The following is a 21,526-nucleotide window of genomic DNA, read 5'->3' as shown; positions in this document are numbered from 1 at the left end:
GGAAGTTCGTCATTGGTCAGGAGCGATCCAAAGGGGGTGGCGAGAAACCAACGGCCATCCCCTCATCACGGATCGCTCCTGGACGGAAACGGACCGCCGTATCCAGCGGGAGGGGGTCCGATCAGACCCCCCACCCGCTGGAAGGCAGGCACGTACATCTACGTGCTTGTGCCTGCCTGTGCCATTGCGATGACGTACAATGGCAATACGGCGGTCCTTAAGTGGTTAAACAGCCACACCACATGTTTTCAGAGAGTCCTGCATTTCACCTAAAGTTATTTGTGGGTTTTTCTTTGCATCCCGAACAAATATTCCTAGCATCTTAATTGGTCTACCTGACCATGGTCTGGTTTCAACAGAACCCCTCATTTTCCACTTCTTGATCTGAGTTTGAACACTGCTGATTGGCATTCTCAATTCCTTGGATATCTTTTTATATCCCTTTCCTGCAGATTCTTTGACAATTCTTTTGCTTTCCCCACGACTCAGAATCCAGAAACATCAGTGCAGCACTGGATGAAAGGCTAAAAACTCATTGACCATAATATATATATATATATATATATATATATATATATATATATATATATATATATATATATATATATATATATACATATATATATATATATATATATATATATATATACACACACACACACACACACACACACACACATATACACACACACATACACACACACACACTAAATTACAAGCAAACCGAGATCACAGGTGAGGATGGTTACCTTTAATATCCATTCAAACCCCTTTGTGTCACCTCGTGTGCATGCTATCAGGCCAAAATCACCAGGGTTTGTGAACTTTTGATCAGGGTCATTTGGGTAGTTTTTGTCGTCATTAGGATTTAAAAAGAGTAAACAGTTGATTAATAAATGGCTTCAGCTTAACACTAACAATGAGGAACACTAACAATGAGTGAACAAAAAGTTTTTGTGTCATTCTGCCAGGGTATGTAAACTTATGAGCACAACTGTATATTATTGATTGGTTTGTGCAAAATGTATCACGTCTACAAAATAGAGGATATATTTATGGCATTTTTATTATACTAATAATTATCATTTTTTTTTTTACTGGTAATGGCGGTGATCAGTGATTTGTAGCGGGACTGCGACATAGCGGCGGACAGATCCGACACTTTTTGTTGTGAACAGTGACATTTATATAGCGATCAGTGCTAAAAATGGGCACCGATTACTGTATAAATTTCACTGGCATGAAAGGGATTAACACTAGGGGGTCGATCAAGGGTTAAGTGTTACCTAAGGAGGTGTTTCTAACTGTAGGGGTAGTGGACTGACGGAGTAGAGAGATTGCTGTTCCCAATCACTAGAAACAGTAGATCTCTCTACTTCCCTGACAGAATGGGGATCTGTCTGTTTACATTGACAGATCCCCGTTCTGTCTCCGAAGAGCAATCGCGGTTGGCCGGTGGACATCGCGCCCACACGCATCAGCTCTGGCGTCGCTCCTGCGCACCCCCAATAGCTCCTAAAGTGGGCAATGTACAATGACAGCGATTTGAGCAGCCGTGTCAACCTGCTGCATTACAACTGCGGTGGCTGGTTGGCAAGTAATCACCACTGAGTTTATTTTCTTGTGACATAGTCTCTATGATAAAGATGAGTCATCTCCAAAGAAGTCACATGACAGTGACGATACGCGTTAGACACATAACACCGCAAGTGACGTTTTTACCATCCGAGCTCTCTGCTCGTTTGTATACAATGCACTGTTGCTAGTTTTAAATGTGAGTACTCTATTTTTTGCTTTATGTTGAATAAACTTATATTGAGTGTTAAACATACTACACCAGAGAGCCTCTCCTATGTTTCTCTACTTTACCTGCTTGACACACTGGGAGCAAACCACTCTGCTGAGTACCTGTCCCTGGAAAGCTGTGATCTACAACTGAGAAGAAAGGAAAGAGACTCCTTCCCCTCTGCCCCAGAGTGACCCACTGGCTTTACTATATGCTGCTTACCTTGCAGCTGTAAGGTAATAAGTTTGTACACCTGCTGGGTGACAATTCTCACCGAAGATACACCTGAAGTCACTGTGTCACCCTAATGATGCTACCCCACATCCTGCACCTTGCACTTTAATACTAAGTGGAATCCATACCACTTGTTGAACCTTTGCACATTTGGACATTCTGAAGCTTCGCCTTATTTATGGTGTGATTATTATTGTTTTATCAGTTGTAAAGGACTTTCAGCCACTTTATTTTGAGCGCTTTCACCTTAATTTGTTTGTTTGCACTATGTTGCACATTTGGACATTCTGAAGCTTCATTGCTATATTTATGGCATTTTTTTCCTTTGTATTTATGCTAGCTGTTAAGTACTCTTTTCTTTATCTATTGTACTTTTTTGCACATTATTGATCACGGTTTTTATTATTTTTTTGTCCCATATCCGTGTCCACGTTGTAAGTGGGTATTTATATACTCGGGTACTCTGATGGGATAGTGACAGGTACTCGGGTACCTCTCGGGTGGCTTTTTACCACAATCGGCTGTGTCAGGGTGACAAGCCTCATCCCCTATAACTGCTCTGCATGCCGTGCACGAGGACAGTGCACGTGACTGGCTGGGATTGGACACAGCCGGTCACGTGGTAAAGCCCCATTTTTATTGGCTCTTTACACTGATCTGGGGTAGGCTGTGTCCTGAGGAACACACCTCATCCTCAATCACTGCAGACCCTCAGGATTGGCGAGAACAGGAGGACGTCATATGATGCGTGCCCAGGATGGGAGAGCATTCCTGCCAGTGTCATTTTACTATGGCCCGGTATGGAAGTGGTAAAGGACTGTCACCAGTTTCTTTGTGATTCTTTCTGATGCCACTGGGGAGAATTGCAAGGACTTATCAAAAAGTGTCTCATGGTTTTATTACACTACACAGTTTTTTTGGGGGTGAATATTGGGTGAATAACCCATACTCATTCACATGGGGGGATGGGGACCTGGGTGCAGAAGAGGCCCTTGTCACCATCAACATGGGGATAAAATGCTTTGGGGCCGAAAAAGCATCCTGTCCCCCCCTTCTGACCTGGAGTGCTGCGCGTTTGGGTTAAGGGTTTGGTATAGACTTGGGGGGGGGGGAATCCCACTTTTATTTTGGAGTGGGGATTCCCCTCAAAATCCATACTAGACCCAAAGGGCCTGGTATAGATTTGGGGGGGCCCTACAATTTATTTATTTCATTAATACATTTGGCATGAGGTTTCATCCCTAACAGAACCAAAGGGAATTGCTTAGATTGATCAGAGGACGAGTCGCACTCATCTCAAAGTCGGATCCAATTCATTAAAGTCTCATGGAAGTTGGAGAGCAAAGTCGGATCGAAAGTCATGCGACTTTCATGTCACACGACTTTCATGTCACACCAGTGTAAAACGGGGCCTTAGGACTTGGTGCTACCACCTACGCCCACTTCAGGCTGTGCTGGGAGTCTTAGCATGGCCAGCTAATGTACTGGCATGAAAGTGGGACAGGGGAGCCAAAAGCAACCATACATTTTTCACTCCCAGAAGTGTCAAACTCCCATGAGATTTTAAGCTGCTCTAGCAACAAGAATATTCAACATGATTACATAAATACAAAACATGCATATAAATTGTTAATAGATATGATTACTACATTTAACAGGAAAGTGTTGCTGTGGCGATAGTGTCTCTTTAATGTGACCCTGCGACATCTCAGGAGGGATTTTGGTCCGCTCTTTACAGATCTCCAAATTCTTAAAGTTTCTTGGCTGTCTCTTGACAACTTAGTTTCAGCTCCCTCCATAAATGATCTATAGGATTAAAGTCTGGAGACGGACTAGTCCACTGCATGACCCTAATGTGCTTCTTCTTCAGCCACTCCTTTGTTGCCTTGACGGTATGTTTTGGGTCATTGTCATGCTGGAAGACCCATCCATGACCCAACTTCAATGTTCTGGCTGAGGGAAGAAGGTTCTCAACCAAGATTTTACAACACATGGCCCCATCCATTGGCCCCTCAATGCGGCAAAGTCGTCATGCACCTTTAGCAGAGAAACATCCCCAAAGCAAAAGGTTTCCACCTCCGTGCTTGACTGTAGGGATGGTGTTCATAGTCAGCATTTTTCTTCCTCCAAACATGGCGAGTCAAGTTAATGCCAAAGAGCTAAATTCTGGTCTCATTTAATCACAACACTTTCTCCCAATCCTTCTCTGAATCATTTAGATGTTCATTAGCAAACTTCAGATAGATCTGTACATGTGCCTTCCTGAAGGGGGTGGGGGACCTTGCGGGTGCTGCAGAATTTTAATCCATGGCGGTGTATTGTGTTACTAATAGTTTGGTGATTGCGGTCCTTAACTGCCTTGAGATCATTCACAAACTTCTCCCATGTAGTTCTGGGCTGATCCCTCGCTTTTCTCATAATCATCCTTACCCTATGAGGAGCAATCTTGCATGGAGCTCCAGACCAAGAGAGATTGATGGTTATTTTGTATTTCTTCCCTTTAGGAGTAATCAATCCGACAGTTGTCTCCTTCTCACCAAGCTTCTTGCTGATGGTCTTGTAGCCCATTTCCAGCCTTGTACAGGTCTACAATCTTGTCCCTGACATCCTTTAACAGCTCTTTGGTCTTGCCCATGATGGGGAGGTTTATCTGGATTTTTGGTTGATATTCTGTCTCTTTCATTTAAAATACACCTATGATAACCATTATAGACCATTCATTCCCTTCATTGCTTTGCAAGTGGGCAAACTTACAAAATCTTCAGGGAATCAAATAATTATTTTCCCCACTATGTTCCCAGGGCAATAATTTCACACCCATTGTCACATGTCAAGATTAAATGTACATTGGAAAAAAACAAAACAAAAAAAACTCCTTCTCCCCCTCCTGTTGACTAGCTTGTCAAAAAATGATCTTAGGGACTTTGGATACAAGGCCAAGCTGATTGTTCTGACCAGCAACCCACAATCACAATATTGTTTACATCCCAAAATTGTGCTGTTGTCCTCCACTGTCTTGTACATATAGTTATCCGACAGTCAGTCAATCTTTAACCACAACATAAATATTGGCCAGATCTTCTCTGGGATCTCACGCTAGGAATCCATACCTGTTTGCTGAAATCCACTGCTGATGCTTCGGATTCGAACATAACAGACCAACTTTGTCTCTGATCATCATAAAAAGCAGCATAGTTATTGAGCTGGACCTGGAATATAAAGAAGTTACACTTCCTGTTAGGTAAAACTATAAACAGAGAACTTGGCATTGCCGTCTACGGCTCTGAATTTTCTGCCATTGTAGCCTAAAGAAGGCGCACTTACTGCAATACTTTGCACTGGAACACTTAACTCTACTTACAGTGGTTCTGTTACAGAGAACTGAAATAAACTAGGGTCTCTTTAAAGCTAAAATCAAAGAAAACCACACAGTGGTTGAAATACAAATATGGTAGCCGATTTGCCAATCAATGGATTTCTACAGCTGCATATCCAGTCCTGAGCATTACATGGCTCCACCAGTCAGCACAGCCAGCATAGAGACCAACATTTCTCTACTGCAGTTACACCAATACAGCTTATTCACCTCCCTGCCCCCAGCCTGAAATCAAATAGTGAAGAAGAAGCTGTAAACCAATGAGCTGTTTGTTTATTTGTCTGCAGCAGTACCAGATTGGCTCCTATTGCTCCCCTCCCCTCCATCGGAGCTCTGAGCACTGCGAGCAGAATTTAAAAAAAGGACATCATCAACTCAAAATCAGGCTCCTAGCTTATTTAAAAAGAGATACAAAATATATTTCAATGAACGCGTAGTGTTTTTTGGTCCTTTTAGCTTCTGCCTGGAGTTCATCTCTCAAGTTTACAAATTAAAGCCCTACCACACTTCTGGCCAGCACAGGACCTCTTTCTGCCCTACCTCTATAATGGCAGAAAAATCTTAAAGCGACGCTAAGATTTTTATTTTATTTTTTGATGCGGCTTCCCGTCAGAAGGTGGCTATCCTCATTCTTCATGGTCCCACTGCATGTAGGAATGTAGGCACCCTCTCTTGCTCATTACTGAGATGGACAATAAATTGATATTTGCAGTGTGCACAGTGCAGTACACCAGACCGCAACTAATCTGCACTGCTCATTCCAAACAAACAGAAGTGGGGGATCAAAAAGGAGATTTGGGAGTTTTCAGAAGAGGGAAAAAAAAAAAAAAAAAACACGGCAGAAACACACAGTGAGAAAATTAATGAAAACAAAAATAGATAGACCAAAGAGCTATATGTGTAAGGATTATTTTTGAAAACTAAGGATATTGTTTAAGGTTACCAGAAGGCCATGTCTTCTTTGCTTAACTATCCCCACATATTGCATATTTGTTTCTACGCAGAAAAACAGGACCCACAGAATCAGAGGAGAGCAAGTCTATAGCATAAAACAAAGAATCTGCTCATCTGACCAACTTACTGAATTCAGGTCATCTCCTAAATAACAGGGTGTCCCTAATGGGTTCCCCAAAGCAAACAGGCAGCACCTTTTTCATGTTGTGTCAACGCCTTTTCACCCAGCAGCCTGCTCTGAGTGGACAGGGAGAGGGAGATTAAAAGAACCCTGAGCATCACTCAGCTCACATATATAGGCCTGTGGACAGCTTAGACCAGGGGTAGGCAAACTTTGAGATGGATATCTACCTGGACACCACTGAAGAGATCAAATATAACTGGGGTGCAGTGCCGCCGCCGCCGCCCCCCCCCCTTTTTTTTAATAGAAATTATCTAGCAAGTCCCCAATAAAAAAGTAAAGACAGACAAATTTTCTTGACCAGTTTCAGACCTGGCTATTTGCTTAGATTTCTGTCTAGTGAAAATAGCCTGTAGGACGGCATAAAGGAGGTACAGAGGACAGGCTAATGCCCGTAGGGTGGCGTGCAGAGGTCAGCAGCCCGTAGGGTGGCGTGCAGAGGTCAGCAGCCCGTAGGGTGGCGTGCAGAGGTCAGCAGCCCGTAGGGCGGCTTGCAGAGGTCAGCAGCCCATTTTTTTAATGCAGAGTGGCGCTGATCCCTGCCGGCAATCCTCTCTTACCTTCCCACATGGTATCCTTATATTGGGGCGGAGGGCAGGTGGGGATGAGCACGCAATATCGATATTAAGAGCTCGGGCATTTTTGGAGAAGTGCCCGAACCTGCCCAAGCTATTCCTGAGGCTATCCTCACCCCACAGCCGCATATATGCAAGGGGCAGGGGCTGCCTCTGCAGCAAGAAATTGTGTGAGCGTGCGCATGCACCGCTCTGGGGCAAAGACCAGGTAGGCAACAGTGGGACATCTTCGCAGTCCATGGGTAGCCTGAGATCGACGGGTTGCCGACCCCCGGCTTAGACTAAATATCTTGTTAATTAGGTACAACAATGGCCTAACAGCCCCTGGGCTCCAGGAACCAGAACAGAACTTAAAGCAGTAATAAATCCAAAGAAAATAAAATAAATTTCATTTTACCAATCCTTAAAAGGGCAGCTCCACTTTTGTTAAGGAGAAAAAAAAATTAAAAATTCAATACTGTCTGGGTGATACATTGCAAACCCTTCAGAAGTAAGGAACCCTTAGGGAGCATCTAAGCAAATATAGATTTGCTATTGCAGGGGATGCCTAAAATGTACTTGCATCTTAGTGTAGACTTCTGGGAACATCAGTGAGCCAAATCACACAAACAGGAAAATTACAATTCTGGGGAAGTTCTGTACAACGGTGTACAGAAGACCTCCAGGTTGCCAAATTACAATACATTTTACAGAAAATTGCAGGACTGCAGATTAAAAGGGAAAAATTTACCTTTTCAATAACAAATTACAATTTGGCTTGTGTAGCAAGTGTATATAATATTTTATAGATGAATATATAGATATCTTTAGATATAGATTTTTTTATGACAAAATTGGAGTAATTCTTTAATCTTTTTTTCCCCCCATCTAGTGATTCAGACAAGTACACTTCCTGCCTTAGGGTGTCTCCACTCTGAATAGAGGAGCAACAGGGACATCTTTGCTAACACTTTTTAATCAGTCACAGCAATGGTTGTTTTCCTTTTGGGGTAAAGATTTTACATAAATGAATAAAAGCTGAACATTGTATGTACCCCGTCAGCGTTAAATGGTTTGTCTCAACCCATTACCTACCAATTTTGCTAGACAGTTTGGTCTATTAAAGGAAGTGGAAAAAGAACAGACTTACTGGCTTGATCACCAGGTTAATAAAAAATAAATAAATAAATTTATATATATATATATATATTTATTTTTTTTTCTCCACTCCACCATTTAGCAGATTGCTTGAAGTTCCAACATTTAGCTGTAACTAATAAAATCATACATACTGCGAACAAAAATCCAGGATGGACCCTCACAGAGGCAACCGGCTGCTGTTGGCTGATGTAGAGAAGGATTCTGTACTGAATAAATAAAAATAAAAAAAAGTCAGAGAAAGCTGAAGCCTTCATGATCATCACAAAAAGGACAGAAATTATGAAGTAGCAACTTGCTAGTTCAGCGCTAGTTCTTATAATTTGTCGTTGCAGCATTGTCCTGATGGTTCTGGAGTCAGATAAGTGTGTGAATACAATTTTCACCTCATTCACACAAATGTATCGATCCACACAACTGTGTGTAAGGGCTGTCTTCCGTGCAGAATGCACCAATCAGGACCGATGTTTTCCATTTACAGCGGTTTCTCCATAGGTAGGAGGGTTTGCTGGAACTTTAGATTTCATAACAGGCTCTCTACCCTTGCGTTATCGGAAACCTGTACTTGGAGAAATATGGAGGCTGACCATTCTGAACAATTTACCCCCAAAAAAACTAAACCCACTTCCTTGGAAGCCTCAGTCTTCAATCCTGTAGCAGTGCCTACAAATCCTCTGACAAGTCCTGACCTGGGGTACAATAAATGTAAATACCATCTTAATTTCCCGAAGCAGAACTTTATTCTGATTCTGCTACCTCCCTATTCACATGGGTGTACTAAAATGTACATCCGTGTGAGGGTTGGGTTTGCCCACACTAGATACACAGGTGTTCCGTGCATTCTCATGCAGGTAGTCCCCTTTATGCAATTTGGGATGCAGGGGCTGCACATATACAGCTGCTGCACCCAATGTATTTGTGTGGGTATGTGCGCGTGTGTCTCCAAACTCACACGGTCTGCATTCAGAGACACCTACCTGTAAGAATGTTAAATTGGGAGTGACGGCAATGTCTCTGCATCTGCTGTGTCCCAATTGACATGAATAGAACTACCTGCACGCAGATGAAAAGAACACTTGCACAGGCAAACACAGCCACCATATGTATGAATGCTGAAGAATACTTGTGTGAGCAAAGTCTTCGTCTATTACTATGTTATGAAAAAACTCGCCACCACCCTCATCTATAGCTGGCTATTACTATGTGGACAGCCTTACTGATAAATATAAGAGGTTAGAGCAGCCTTTCTCAACCTTTTCAACACAGAGGAACCCTTGAAATATTTCTGGGTCTCGAGGAACACCTGCTAAAAATTTGAAATCTACAACTCATGATACATTAGTGTGATGGTCAGTGGGAAGGAATGGTCCTTACACTTGTGGTCATTGGGAAGAATTACCTCCTTACAGATAGCTAAAATGATCAATGGTGTCGGTAGGAACTTATCTGAGAGGCAGAAATTGCCCAATGCTGAAGGAAGCATAGCAACCTCTGGAGGAACCTTGGTTGAGAATCACTGGGTTAGAGGCAGGATAAGGCTCCATGCACTTATGTTAGCAATTTAAAGAATTTAAAAGGAAACGCGTAATGAGAAAATATACAAGCTTATATTCTCACTTAATGCTTAGAAAATTAATAATATACTTCCACACCCTTCTAGAAATTGCTGCATTAAGTATAATTGGGTCACGAATACAGCAAAAAATGTTAAAACTGCTCAGCTGTGTCAAAGGGAATCTGCTCCATTCAGTAGCTACTCTACATAAGGGGTAAATAGTTTGAAAATGTATTACAATTCATCTAAATATATGCAAAGACTTTTTTCTTTTATGCAATATTTTCTTGAAGTAGGGCTGAAACAACTAATCAATTAATCCTCTAATAGTATATACAGTATATCTCCTCGCATAGTATATACAGTATATCTCTTATTCTCAGAGTGGATTAGATATTTTGCTCCAAAACCATATAATTGGTTATTTATATTTACCACTGCGTATAGGAGATATTTAAGAATACATTGCCTTTTTTAAAACTTTACATATTAACTAAATTATACACCACATTTTTTTTTAAGGTTATTAACTGATTAATCGAAACAATAATTGGTCAACTAATTATTATTATGAAAATAATCGTTAGTTGCAGCCCTAGAAGTATGTATATATGTCACACTCCTTTAAACACATTGCAGGTATGTGCCCCTTTTAAGGCCAAGTTCATTTTTTTTCCTAAAATCCAGCTCCTCTAGTTACGAATATACAATTATGGTATCCCGATTGCAGAAAATTACAAGTTTTCTTTGATTTTGAGAACAAAGCCTTACCTCAGCCCTTGCTGTATTTCTTAGAAAGCTTTATCACATCCTGACATTACATGTAGGATGGAAAAACCAGTAAGACACAGTAAGGAGTTTACCAGGAGTTGAGCTCATTAGCAGATCTTCACCCATAAACTATGTTTTCACAGCATCCCTGCCATCTCTCCACATGCCAGATAAAATCAATGGGCTGCCCTATATGTATAATTTGAAAAATTAGCCAAAACATGCATGCCCACTACTCTAAGTGTGAATGGGGCCTGAAAGAGAAATTGGACCGTCCTGTGGATGAGTTACGTGAGAGAAAAGCACATTAGGATGGCTGGACCAGAAATGGCATTGGAAAACGCTTCTATTTATTATAGAAACTGAAATTCTGCCCGAAAATATGAATTTATTGCTTTAAAAGGAGACGAGAGGTTTACTTTAAGCACATGAATAACACTTATCCCACTACACAGAGGTAATGGAATAATCTGAGAATTTACTCACATCTTTAGCAGTGTGGTTTCCCAAAACAGCAGCTCCAAACTTGCCTTGTTTGACATACTGGCCATTTACACTGCAAATACAAAACAAAGCATATATAAATTGTGCGGTCGGTCTCTAAACCATGGAGGGCTAATAGCAGTAAAAAAAAAAAAAAAAAAAAAAAAAAAAAAAATGCACACTAATGTCTCTCTGCTAGTTAATTCAAAAAATCATTGACTGAGGATTGCAGCTTATATGACTTTTTTTAAACACAAAAACCGTGCTTTTTTTGGTTCAATATACTTCCACGGAGAAGTGGCAGAAAAGCATGTAATGGGTTTTGCAGCAATTTGTGTTTTTTAATCTGCCCAACAACAAATTGGTCAAAAAATAAATAAAGCATGGACACAAATTGTAGCAAAATCAAGTACGCAAAAATCAAAACGCACTGCAGAAACAGATCAAAAGAAAACTGCATAGGTGTGTACCAAGCTTTATGCTGGCCACACGGATACATTTTCTGATAAGAATATTCATACAAAATATCTTTTTACATTTGCTGAATTAAAGAATTTGGTTTGAAAATGTCACTTGCTTTTAACATTGTTTTTAAATCAACGTCATTTCTGAACGAAAACCACACACACTGTCTAAATCTTCCTTTGACCAAGAAGTTTTGTATTATTTTTAAATGTTCCCGTCACTGTGGTTGAAAACGAACGTCAATTGGACCCCACCAACTATTAGAAAAACGAACAAACGTTCTTAAAAAGACATCGTTTTTGTATGGCCAGCATATAATATATCATAGTTCTGTTTGAAAATCTGCAAAACAGTCTTTTTTTTTTTTCTTTACAAAAAAATAAATAAAAAAAAATAAAGGGATATCCAAGTCTGATATTTACCAGATTCAACCTCTAATAGTATATACAGTACATCTCTTCTGTCTGTTATTCTCAGAGTGGATTAGAGATTTTGCTCCCTGACCATAGAGTTGGTTATTTATATTTACCACTGCATAGAAATATTTAAGGATAACACATACATACATACATGATCTGGCTCTTCTGGGTAGCGGGCACAAATGCACGCCACTGCCGGACTGCTCCCACTGTGATTATACACAGCAGGAGCTGATCAGTGGGTACCGTGGACCAGATGTCCACCAGCACCCGCCGATCATCCTGCAAAAAGACAGAATGGGGGTCTGCCTATGCACATAAAGTATATTTGGGTACAGTGTCGCACATCCACACAACTGTCAATTAAATTAACGCAGTGCCCTATCGCAAATAATGGCCTGGTCATGAAGGGGGGTGAATCTCTGGCGACTGCAGTCCAGATGAAGAAAAAAGTTAAAACACAAACAATTTCATTGAACAACTGTTTTTAGGGTTAACAAGCAGAGTGGGGAAGCCAAAAATAACCGAAGAGCAAATCTTTCATCTCAAGGCGACATGGAACTTTGTCATGACCCACCAAATGGGAGGCAGATATCTTGGGAAAATGCTGCAAGGTTCCTCACCTGTCCTGTCCTGCACAAAGAGATATCTTCTATAAAGAAGGAGAACCTTCCTCCGCTTCTACCACTGTCATAATGCATGCAAGATCACTCTTCTGCTGTTTAGAGATGATCCGATAACCACAAGTGATGCTCAAAATGTTGTGCTTACACCGATAAGACATAACTTTATGACCACCCACCTAAATTTGAGTAGGTCCCCTTTTGCCACCAAAACAGCCCTGAACCAGCAGGGTATGGATACCACTAGACCTCTGATGGTATACTGTGGTATCTGGCACCAAACCGTCAGTAGCAGATCCTCCAAGTCCTCTAAGTTGCAAGGTGAGGCCTAAATGAATGGGACTCATTTTTTTCAGCACATCTCACAGATGCTCGATTGGATCAAGATCTAGAGAATTTCGAGGCCAAGTCAACAAACTATTATTGAACCATTTTTCCAGAGTGGCAGGACACATTATCCTGCTGAAAAGAGGCCACTGCCTTCAGGAATACTGTTTCCATGAAGGGGTGTACTTAGTCAGCAGCAATGTTTAGGTAGGTGGTAAATCAAAGTAACATTCACATAACTGGCAGGGCCCAAGGTTTCACAGCAGAGCATCACGCTGCTTTCGCTGGTTTGCCTTCTTTTTATCCTGGTGTCAGCCCTTCCCCAGGTAAGCAATGCACACCCAGCCATTCACAAAATGTCAAAATGATTCATTATACCATGTCAAATTTTTTCCATTGCTCCATAGTCCAGTTCTAATGCTCACGTGCCCATTGTAGGCGTTTTTTGGCTGTGTGCACAGGTCAGCATGGGCACCCTAAACAGTCTGTGGCTATGTTGCCCCATACAAATTGCAAGGCCCATTTTTTTTCTGCTTTCAACACATCAACTTCCGTGACAACATGTTCCTTTGCTGCCCAATATATCCCACCTACTTTCAGATGCCATGGTAATGATAATGTCAATGTTATTCACTTAACCTGTCGGTGGTCATAAAGTAATGGCTGACTGGTGTATGTCAGACAGTCTATGATCAGCCTTACATGGGAAGATAGTCTAGTTACCTATCAAAAAAGGTAAGACATCATTATGGATAGAGTTTAATAAAAGGAATACTCCCGAGCCATCACCTGAGGTGAAAAGAAAAATAACTGCTGCAAACACAGCTAGGTGAAGCCGTGACCAAAGTAATAGGTGTATGTGAATGATGCTGCGCTGTTGTAAAACTATAATTAAATGAGTGACGTGTCCCAGAAGATTGCGAGGGGATGATCTTCCTTCCGGCTCCATGGCGCCATGGGAGGAAGTGGGAGCTGGGTGACCCAAAAACAGGGTACCCGCTACCCCCCCCAAAAAAACGACATGCCAAATGTGGCATGTCAGGGGTCACCTACACTCAAAGCGGAAATCCATTTTTGGGTGGAACTTCGATTTAAGCAAGCCAAGACACAGTATAACATCCACGAGCGCCAAGCAAGTCTCCTGCGTCACTTCTGATATACCTGTCAGCGGTATCCGACACGCATCATCATGGGTGACGTAACTTTATCAGGGGGTGAAGGCTAGCACAGATAGTGTCCTTAAATAGACTCATAGGAACGTATGGTACCACAGCCATTTTGTTGGGAGTCCAGCTTGTATAACATAGCGGCGGCCATTTTTTCTGCGTTTGCCTATAACAACTAGTAAGTCGGCCATTTTCCCAAATGATTACCTGAATACAGTGGCTTTTTTCCCAGAGATGACTTAGAATGCATATAACAAAATAAAGGAAACAACTAACAGGGAAATGTGGCTAAGATAATCATATGAAACGCTGCTTAATGAAGTTAGGAAAGTGGAATGAATTAAAACATGGGCTACTAAACTCATAAATAAACCTATAGAGAATATAAAAATAAATTATATAAAATACGAAGTGATGCACGAATCCATACAATTGAACAAAGGACACATATAATGAGATGGTATAATCAGGGAAGATGGCCAAACTGCACAATGACAAAAATAAAGTGAGGAATCTTAATCCACGTATGTCAGAAAATAAGTATCTCATATAGGGCTATCTAGGAAGTATATCGAAAAAAAAAAAAAAAAAGTTGGCTATTAGGCTTGATAAAGATAGATCAGGCAACGCCAAGTGCAGAAAGAGTAAATATTACTACACGTAAAAGTAAATCAAAAATCACTACTGTAATAGTTCAAATCAAACCCAATACAGAGTCCTTTCGGCGTGAGTGTCCATAAAAAAAATCCTTTTAGATTCAAGTTGGCCAAGTTTTCTCACGTTATGACTGCCACACCAGTGTCTCTTATGCGATTCTATTCCCCCAAAATTTCAAATAGGAGGGATCTTTATTGTGCACTTGGGCAAAGTATGTGGATACACTATGTTTCTCATAGCCTTTCAGAATAGTGTGTACATGTTCCCTAATGCGTATTCTTAGGAGTCTCTTGGTATGTCCAATATACTGTAATCCACAGCTGCATTCCAGAGCATACACTTCCCCCTCTGTGTTACAGCATATAAAATCAATTATCTCATGTGCAACACCAGTACTAGTGGATTTAAATCAGAGTGTCTTTTCATTGGGACGTTTGGTCCATGTACATGCAAAGCATCTTTTACAGGGAAAGAAACCATTCCTCGTAGAATAGTGAAGGTTTTTTTTTTTTTTTTTTGTGGCTCCAGCACATTTCTTACCACTCTATCCCGAATTGTAGATACTCTTCTATAAATAAATTTAGGCTTTAGAGGTAATACATTATGGCGGTGTCTGCTTGTAGTATATGCCAATTTCTCTTTATAATTTTCTCTATTATACGGTAATAAAAAATGGTAATTGAGAATGATAGTAACTAGATTGGGTTGTTGTTCTGATGTTCTATAATCACGGACTAGTTTGGTCCTGTCCATTCCGGTCACTTTGTTATTTTATCTTTTATGAGCTCCTTTTATAGCCTATAATTACAAACTTTATATTCTCTGTTGGTTTATTTATGGGTTTATTAGCCCTTGTTTTAATTCCTTCCACTTTCCTAACTTCATTAAGCAGCGTGTCATATGATTATCTTAGCCACATTTCCCTGTTCATAGTTCTATCCTTTCGTTATATAAAATATTCTCTCAGTCATCTCTGGGAAAATGGCTGGCATATTCAGGTAATACTTTGGGAAAATTGCCGACATACTAGTTGTAATAGGAAGAAAATGGGCACCACCATGTTACACAATGTGAACTCCAACAAAATGGCTGTGATACCATACGTCCCCATCAGTCTATTTAAGGATCTGTGCTAGCCTGCATCCCCTGTTGAAGTCATGTGACCTGTGACAATATGTGTTGGGATTGGCTGACAGACACACCGGAAGGGACGTGGGAGACGAGCTTGGCGTTTCTGGATGTTATACTGTGTTTCATCTTGTTTAATGTGAGCGTTACCTTGTGTTGGTTTTAATAATATTTATGCAACATACTACACTATTGGGCATTTCCCTTCTTCCCTTTGCATCCCTTTTGGGGCGAGTGTGGAAGTTCTGTACAGAGGAGCCACTGACCACCACCTTATATATCGATTCTTGGATTAAAGGGAGGAGGACCCCCAAAGGTTATAGAAGCCACCAGTGATCTATGCAAAGACCTACAGAGGATATCTTAATTATTGGTTGTTTTCCCATGTTGTTACCTTACAGCAGTAAGGTGAGAGGCCACTTCACATACCAGGTGTCACAGCATGGAATGAAGAGACAACAGTCACTTACTTCACAGTTTGCACTGTTAAGGAGGTGGTGCTCCAATCCTTACCTCAGGATTATTCTAGGACCTTTATAATAGTTTCACTACATGCATTGACATGTTTATATTTATTTTATGAGCACTGATTTATAACTGTTCTTTTAGTTGCACAAGATTTATATTTGCATCGGATACCTTATTTCAGTTACACCTTTTAAAGTGGTTGTAAACCCTTACAAACCACTTTGACCTAGATTAAGGCTTACCTGTAGGTCCAAGAAATATCTCCTAAACCTACACGGTTTAGGAGATATTTACAAAAAGACAGGCAGCGCTGTCTACGGCGCATGTGCCAAAGACAGTTGCGCGCAGGCGCACTGGGCATGCCGCTGCTAACGGCAATATGCCGTTGGTGGCGGCTCCCATGCGCATGCGTGGGAGTGGCATCATCGCTGCTCCAGCGCTGTGAGTGGCCGGAGCAGCGATACCCGGAAGAAGATGGACGCTCCGTGTTACAGGGGACATCGGTGACATCGCTGGCTCCTGTGTCAGGTAAGTGACACATAATGGGCTATTATGTGATGCATAGTAGCCCATTATGCTTTACCTTTGCAGGGAGACAAAGAGGAAGTAAACCCAAAAGGGTTTAAATCTTTCATCACAGGCAGAGAGACCAGATCCACTAGGATGGATTGTCGTCAAGACAAACTAAAGAAAACTTACTATTTATAAGCATGCACTGCTGTAGCAAAAAGGACAGAGGGTACAGGGCCTGCAGGAGGTGCTCCGGAGGGCTTGGAAGACTTCACACCTGGCAAAAGAAAAAAAGAGCTTAGAACATTCCGGATATCGCTTTGGGAAACCAGTCTTGTTGCCTCCCTTCCTGTCACCTCCGTTCCCTGCTGTTTCTCACAATCACTTCAAAAACTTGGTAAATCTCAGCTTGGGGACCCCTCCCAAATCCAAAAGGCATTGCTGCTCACCTGCTGACCCAGGCTTCTTAGGCTGCTTAGGTGCCGTGTACTGAAAGGATTCATTTCCCTGGGCAGACCCAGTCTGATCCATTCCAAAGAGAGAAGCCAGTTTCGCCCTGAAAAAAACAAAAAAACAAACAAATATACTTTAAGGCTGCATTCACACTTCTTCCACTGCATTTAGATTGTTGTGCCTGGAGATCGGTTTCTTTGAACACCATGCGTTGCAATAACGTACAATTTAAAAAAAAAAAAAATTTAAAGCACTGTAGTGACATGCTTTTTTTTTTTTTTTTGTGTGTGTTTGTTTACAACTGGAACAAAAAAAGCATTGTTCTTAACACAGAAGAGTGACAGCAGAAAAAAAAAAAAAAAAAAAAATTATTAGACCAAGTGGTCCATCAAGCCGGACAGATTTTACATTTTTTTTTCATTTAGTCACTACCACTGCTTGAAGTCTATTCTAAGCATCAACTACTCTTTTGGTAAATTCAACTTTCTAAGGTTAGTTTTGAACTTTCCTCCTTCCACTTAGTCCCTGTGTTCTTAATCTTAGCTTCATATTGAAAATACTGCCCTACTAAACCTTATTTCCCCTTTGATGTATTTAAAGGTTTCAGTCACGTCTCCCCTTTCCCTTAAGACCATATATTAAGCTTGTGAAGTTTTCCCAGATATTTTTTATCCCCCAGATTCTTCACCATTTTTTTTTCCAGTCTCTGGGTTCAAACTATCATGAAGTGTGTTGTAGCAGTCTGCGATGCTTTATAAACATGCTGCGTTGCATTGCGTTTAAGCGCAGCATGTACAGTTTTTGCAACGCGCACAACGTGAAGTGGGCCTATTGGAAACAATGGATTTCTGCTTGTCATTGCACTGGGCCTGCACTGTGCAACCCAGCCCAATGGATGTAGTGAAAGGACCGATTCACACTGGTCCGACATGCGCTCTGACTTCAAGAGCACAAGTTACATAACATGTCAAACTCAATGGTTCCCTATGAAAGCCGTTTTAACTGGTCCGACTTGTGTTGGCCCAACTTTGAAAATGCTTCTTGCACTACTTTGGTACAACTTACACACGATTTCAGGCCATTGATTTGAATGGAAGTCAGGATCATCATCCCAACTGATCAGACTTGTGGCATGCGTCTTGTGCTCTGAGGATCTTGAGGGGAAACCCCAAGGGGGGTGGGTGCTTTAGGGTAAGGGCCTATTCCAGACAACCCAGGGCGGTGGTTGTGGAGCTCTGCATGCAGGGCGCTTAACCAAATCAGGAAATTCTCTTTTAACAAGTGGCCCCCAGATCCCACCCCCCCCCCCATATAAATGAGTATGGGGTACCTATTCATAAGCAGTAAAAAAAGAGAAGAAGTGTAGCGTTACAAAAAAAAAAAAAAAAAAGGAGACGGTTTTTGAAAAGTCCACTATTAAAATTAGGCATTTTGCCGTCGTAGCTCCGTGTCTTCTTCCTCCAATTCTTCTCTCTCCGCCGACCCGATCCTGCTTGGATGCTGCCTCCCGCTGATGCGCCAGGTCCGGTGCCAGTTCTTATATAGTCATGGGGCGTGGCCATCTACGGAAATGTCAGCCAGAGACCTCGCCCCCTCATGACGTCCCCAGCTGACCATGCCCAATGGCTATAAAAGAACTGACAACAGTGGGAGCCAGCGTCAGAGGAGAAAGAAAAAGTCATCGGCGGTAGGAGAAGAACCGGGAGAAGACACGGAGCTACGATTGGGGGGGGGGGGGGGGTACACACTTCATTTTTAATAAAATGATTTTTTTTAAACAGTCTTTTGTTTTTGTACCACTACACTTCTTTTTTTTTTTTTTGTGGTGAATGGGTAGGTATACAACGCCATACTCATTCACATGCCCATATTGAGGGCACGTGGCCTGGTATGGTGCAGACCTGCCAGGCTGTATGCTCGGATAACGGTCTGCTATGGGTTTTGGGAGAGACACCATGCCTTTTCTTTGGCGTGAGGTTTCCCCTTAAATTCTGTCTGTCTGGTATAGTCTTAAGAGGAGGGGGACCTCACGCTTTTATTTTTTTTCTCGACCTGGGGTTCCCCTCAAGATTCATACCAGACTCAAAAGGGCATTGTATGGTTGGATCCCATTTATTGAAGTTTCATGGAAGCCAGACAAAGCCGCAGGGCAAAGTCAGAAGTCATACAACTTTTGTGTCGGATCAGTGTGAACCTTAAAAGCGGAGGTCCGCCCACCCCATGAAAAAGTAAAAAAGTCAGCAGCTACAAATACTGTGGCTGCTAACTTTTAATATATGGGCACTTACCTGGGAGCCCGCAATGTCATTGCAACCAATCTTGCTGCACTTTCTAATTTGCCCAGTGGAGGAAGGAGGCAAAACTACAGAGAGACGGCGCCACTGCCCCGTCTCCTAAAAGTCAAAAACAGGTCCCGTTCCCCCCTCCCCACCCCCCTAAAAGGTGCCAAAAGTGGCACCGGAAAGGGGGGGGGGGTCGACAAGTGGAAGTTCCACTTTTGGGTGGAACGCCGCTTTAATGAGCACTAAATCTGGCATAATCCAAACCAAAATTAAATATTCAGTTGAATTCAGTAGCCTAAATCTTCAAGGTGGCCAAACCTGCATAATTTCAGAAAGAGATAACACTTCGGTAATTAACATTATAGTAGCAATTAACATGTTATCCCAGAAAAAGCATTTCCCATAGTATTCTGCTGCAAAATGGCATAACAGCCGGGGCCTCATTCAGTATAACATTTTACACCATTGAGGGCAAAATGAGCCTGAAGGAACTAAATCGATATACATTTATTGTAACCATAGACTTCCAGAGAACACCCTAGAATATGGAGAGAGCAGGTACAATCCTAAATGCATTGCTCTGGGCCTGAGTGACCATCACCAGGCCTAACCACTTGCAATGGGGAGGTGAAGCCAAGCTTATGCAAATATCGACTTTCACAAAGGTCTGTTTGCAGGATTATTTTTAAGGCCCCCACCAGTTTAGAGCTGGGTCAGGTGACAACTTCAGGCCTCAGAGAGGCGCCCGATTCCGGTGTCTAGCTAAACAGTTTGCCTGGCAGGTTTGGAAATTTGCACACACACATATAAACATCACATAAACAGCAACTTGGTTTACCAACCTTTAAATTGCAAGTCTATCATTCTGCTCAGACTGGCTGAAAAACAAAAGGCTTGCTAGATGACTTATTGATATTATCTCAGCAATCACATAGCCAGGTTACTACAGCTGCACTCCTTATTAGCCAATCCAAACAAAAAAACAAAAAAAAAAAAAACCTACACATTTGTACATGAAATACATATTACTGAATATAAAGTGCAATTGGATAAGAAGATATATGCATACTGTATGTTATATATAAATGTATAATACAGACTGGGGTTGATTTACGAAGATTGGAGTGCGCAAAATCTGGCGCAGCTGTGCATTATAGCCAATCAGCGTCTAACTTCAGCTTGTTCAGTTAAGCTTTAAAAAATTAATAAATAATTAAAACACCTGTAAGCCGATTGGTTTCTGTGCAGAGCTGCACCAAATTTTGCACCTTCCAGTTTTAGCAAATCAAACCCAATTTTTTTAAATGCACTAACCACCTCTTCAGTGACCTCTTACTGCTACAACCCATAGCATTCCACCTTTACTTTCAGCAAACTGACCCGTGGACCTCCTGCCAGAGGTAATCAGTCCTCCACATCCAGGACATCTTGCTTGGAAGTCTTTGCTACCTCCTCTCCAGTGTTCTGCTGACACAAAGTACTCGTGGAGCTTGACACAGGTATGTGATATCTATCACTTCTCTGCCCCGAGAGCTGCACACTGAAAACGAGCCCAACAGCAAACAGGCATCTCCTCATCCGGACAGTGCAACAGCGGTTTGTAAAGTGGGCAGAATGTCTGGCTTTCCATCAGCATGTTAACTGCATTAATACAAGTCATCCGATACTTGTTAGTCCCCCATAAGAGAGATCAGCTACCCACTCCCTCAGCCCTGTCCTGGGTCTCCACACTGCGAGCAAACAAAAATGACCCTCGAGTCAAAAGAATATTTCAAGATGGGACTCCATCATTGGAGCACCGTGCAAATAAAATGCAGAAATAATTGAAGGCTCAGCCTTGTTAGGAGCTGAACAAAGACGCTCTTTTTAAAGCAGGAAATCTATTTTAACAGATTTAATCAGTGCAATGCAAGTGTATCCGTCTCCATTCATGCAAAAAAAATAAAAAAAAATAAATATGCTTACAAAAGCCCAAT

At 41.7% G+C, this 21,526-nt stretch overlaps 1 protein-coding gene across 4 annotated transcripts in view; it reads right to left on the bottom strand.

The window, feature by feature from the left end:
* FKBP15 (FKBP prolyl isomerase family member 15) overlaps positions 1-21,526 on the bottom strand; it is a 118,807-nt gene that overhangs the window by 80,391 nt on the left and 16,890 nt on the right. For 2 of the 4 annotated variants that reach the window (XM_077475119.1, XM_077475137.1), the window contains exons 2-6: positions 17,265-17,371; positions 17,005-17,092; positions 11,056-11,125; positions 8,378-8,452; positions 5,131-5,229 (exon numbers count right to left, since the gene is read on the bottom strand). In XM_077475119.1, the coding sequence (XP_077331245.1) occupies positions 5,131-5,229; positions 8,378-8,452; positions 11,056-11,125; positions 17,005-17,092; positions 17,265-17,371 (439 nt within the window). Of the gene's footprint in view, positions 1-5,130; positions 5,230-8,377; positions 8,453-11,055; positions 11,126-17,004; positions 17,093-17,264; positions 17,372-20,930; positions 21,207-21,526 lie in introns of those variants that run through there. The other 2 variants (XM_077475127.1, XM_077475144.1) reach the window with 2 other exon arrangements.

This window comes from Lithobates pipiens, unplaced genomic scaffold (assembly GCF_037356315.1).
Source record: "Lithobates pipiens isolate NorthernLeopardFrog02 unplaced genomic scaffold, aLitPip1_a1.2 Scaffold_1, whole genome shotgun sequence".
Lineage (NCBI taxonomy): Eukaryota > Metazoa > Chordata > Amphibia > Anura > Ranidae > Lithobates > Lithobates pipiens.
Note: the sequence above shows the minus strand (reverse complement) of the source record. Positions and strands in the feature narration are given on the sequence as shown.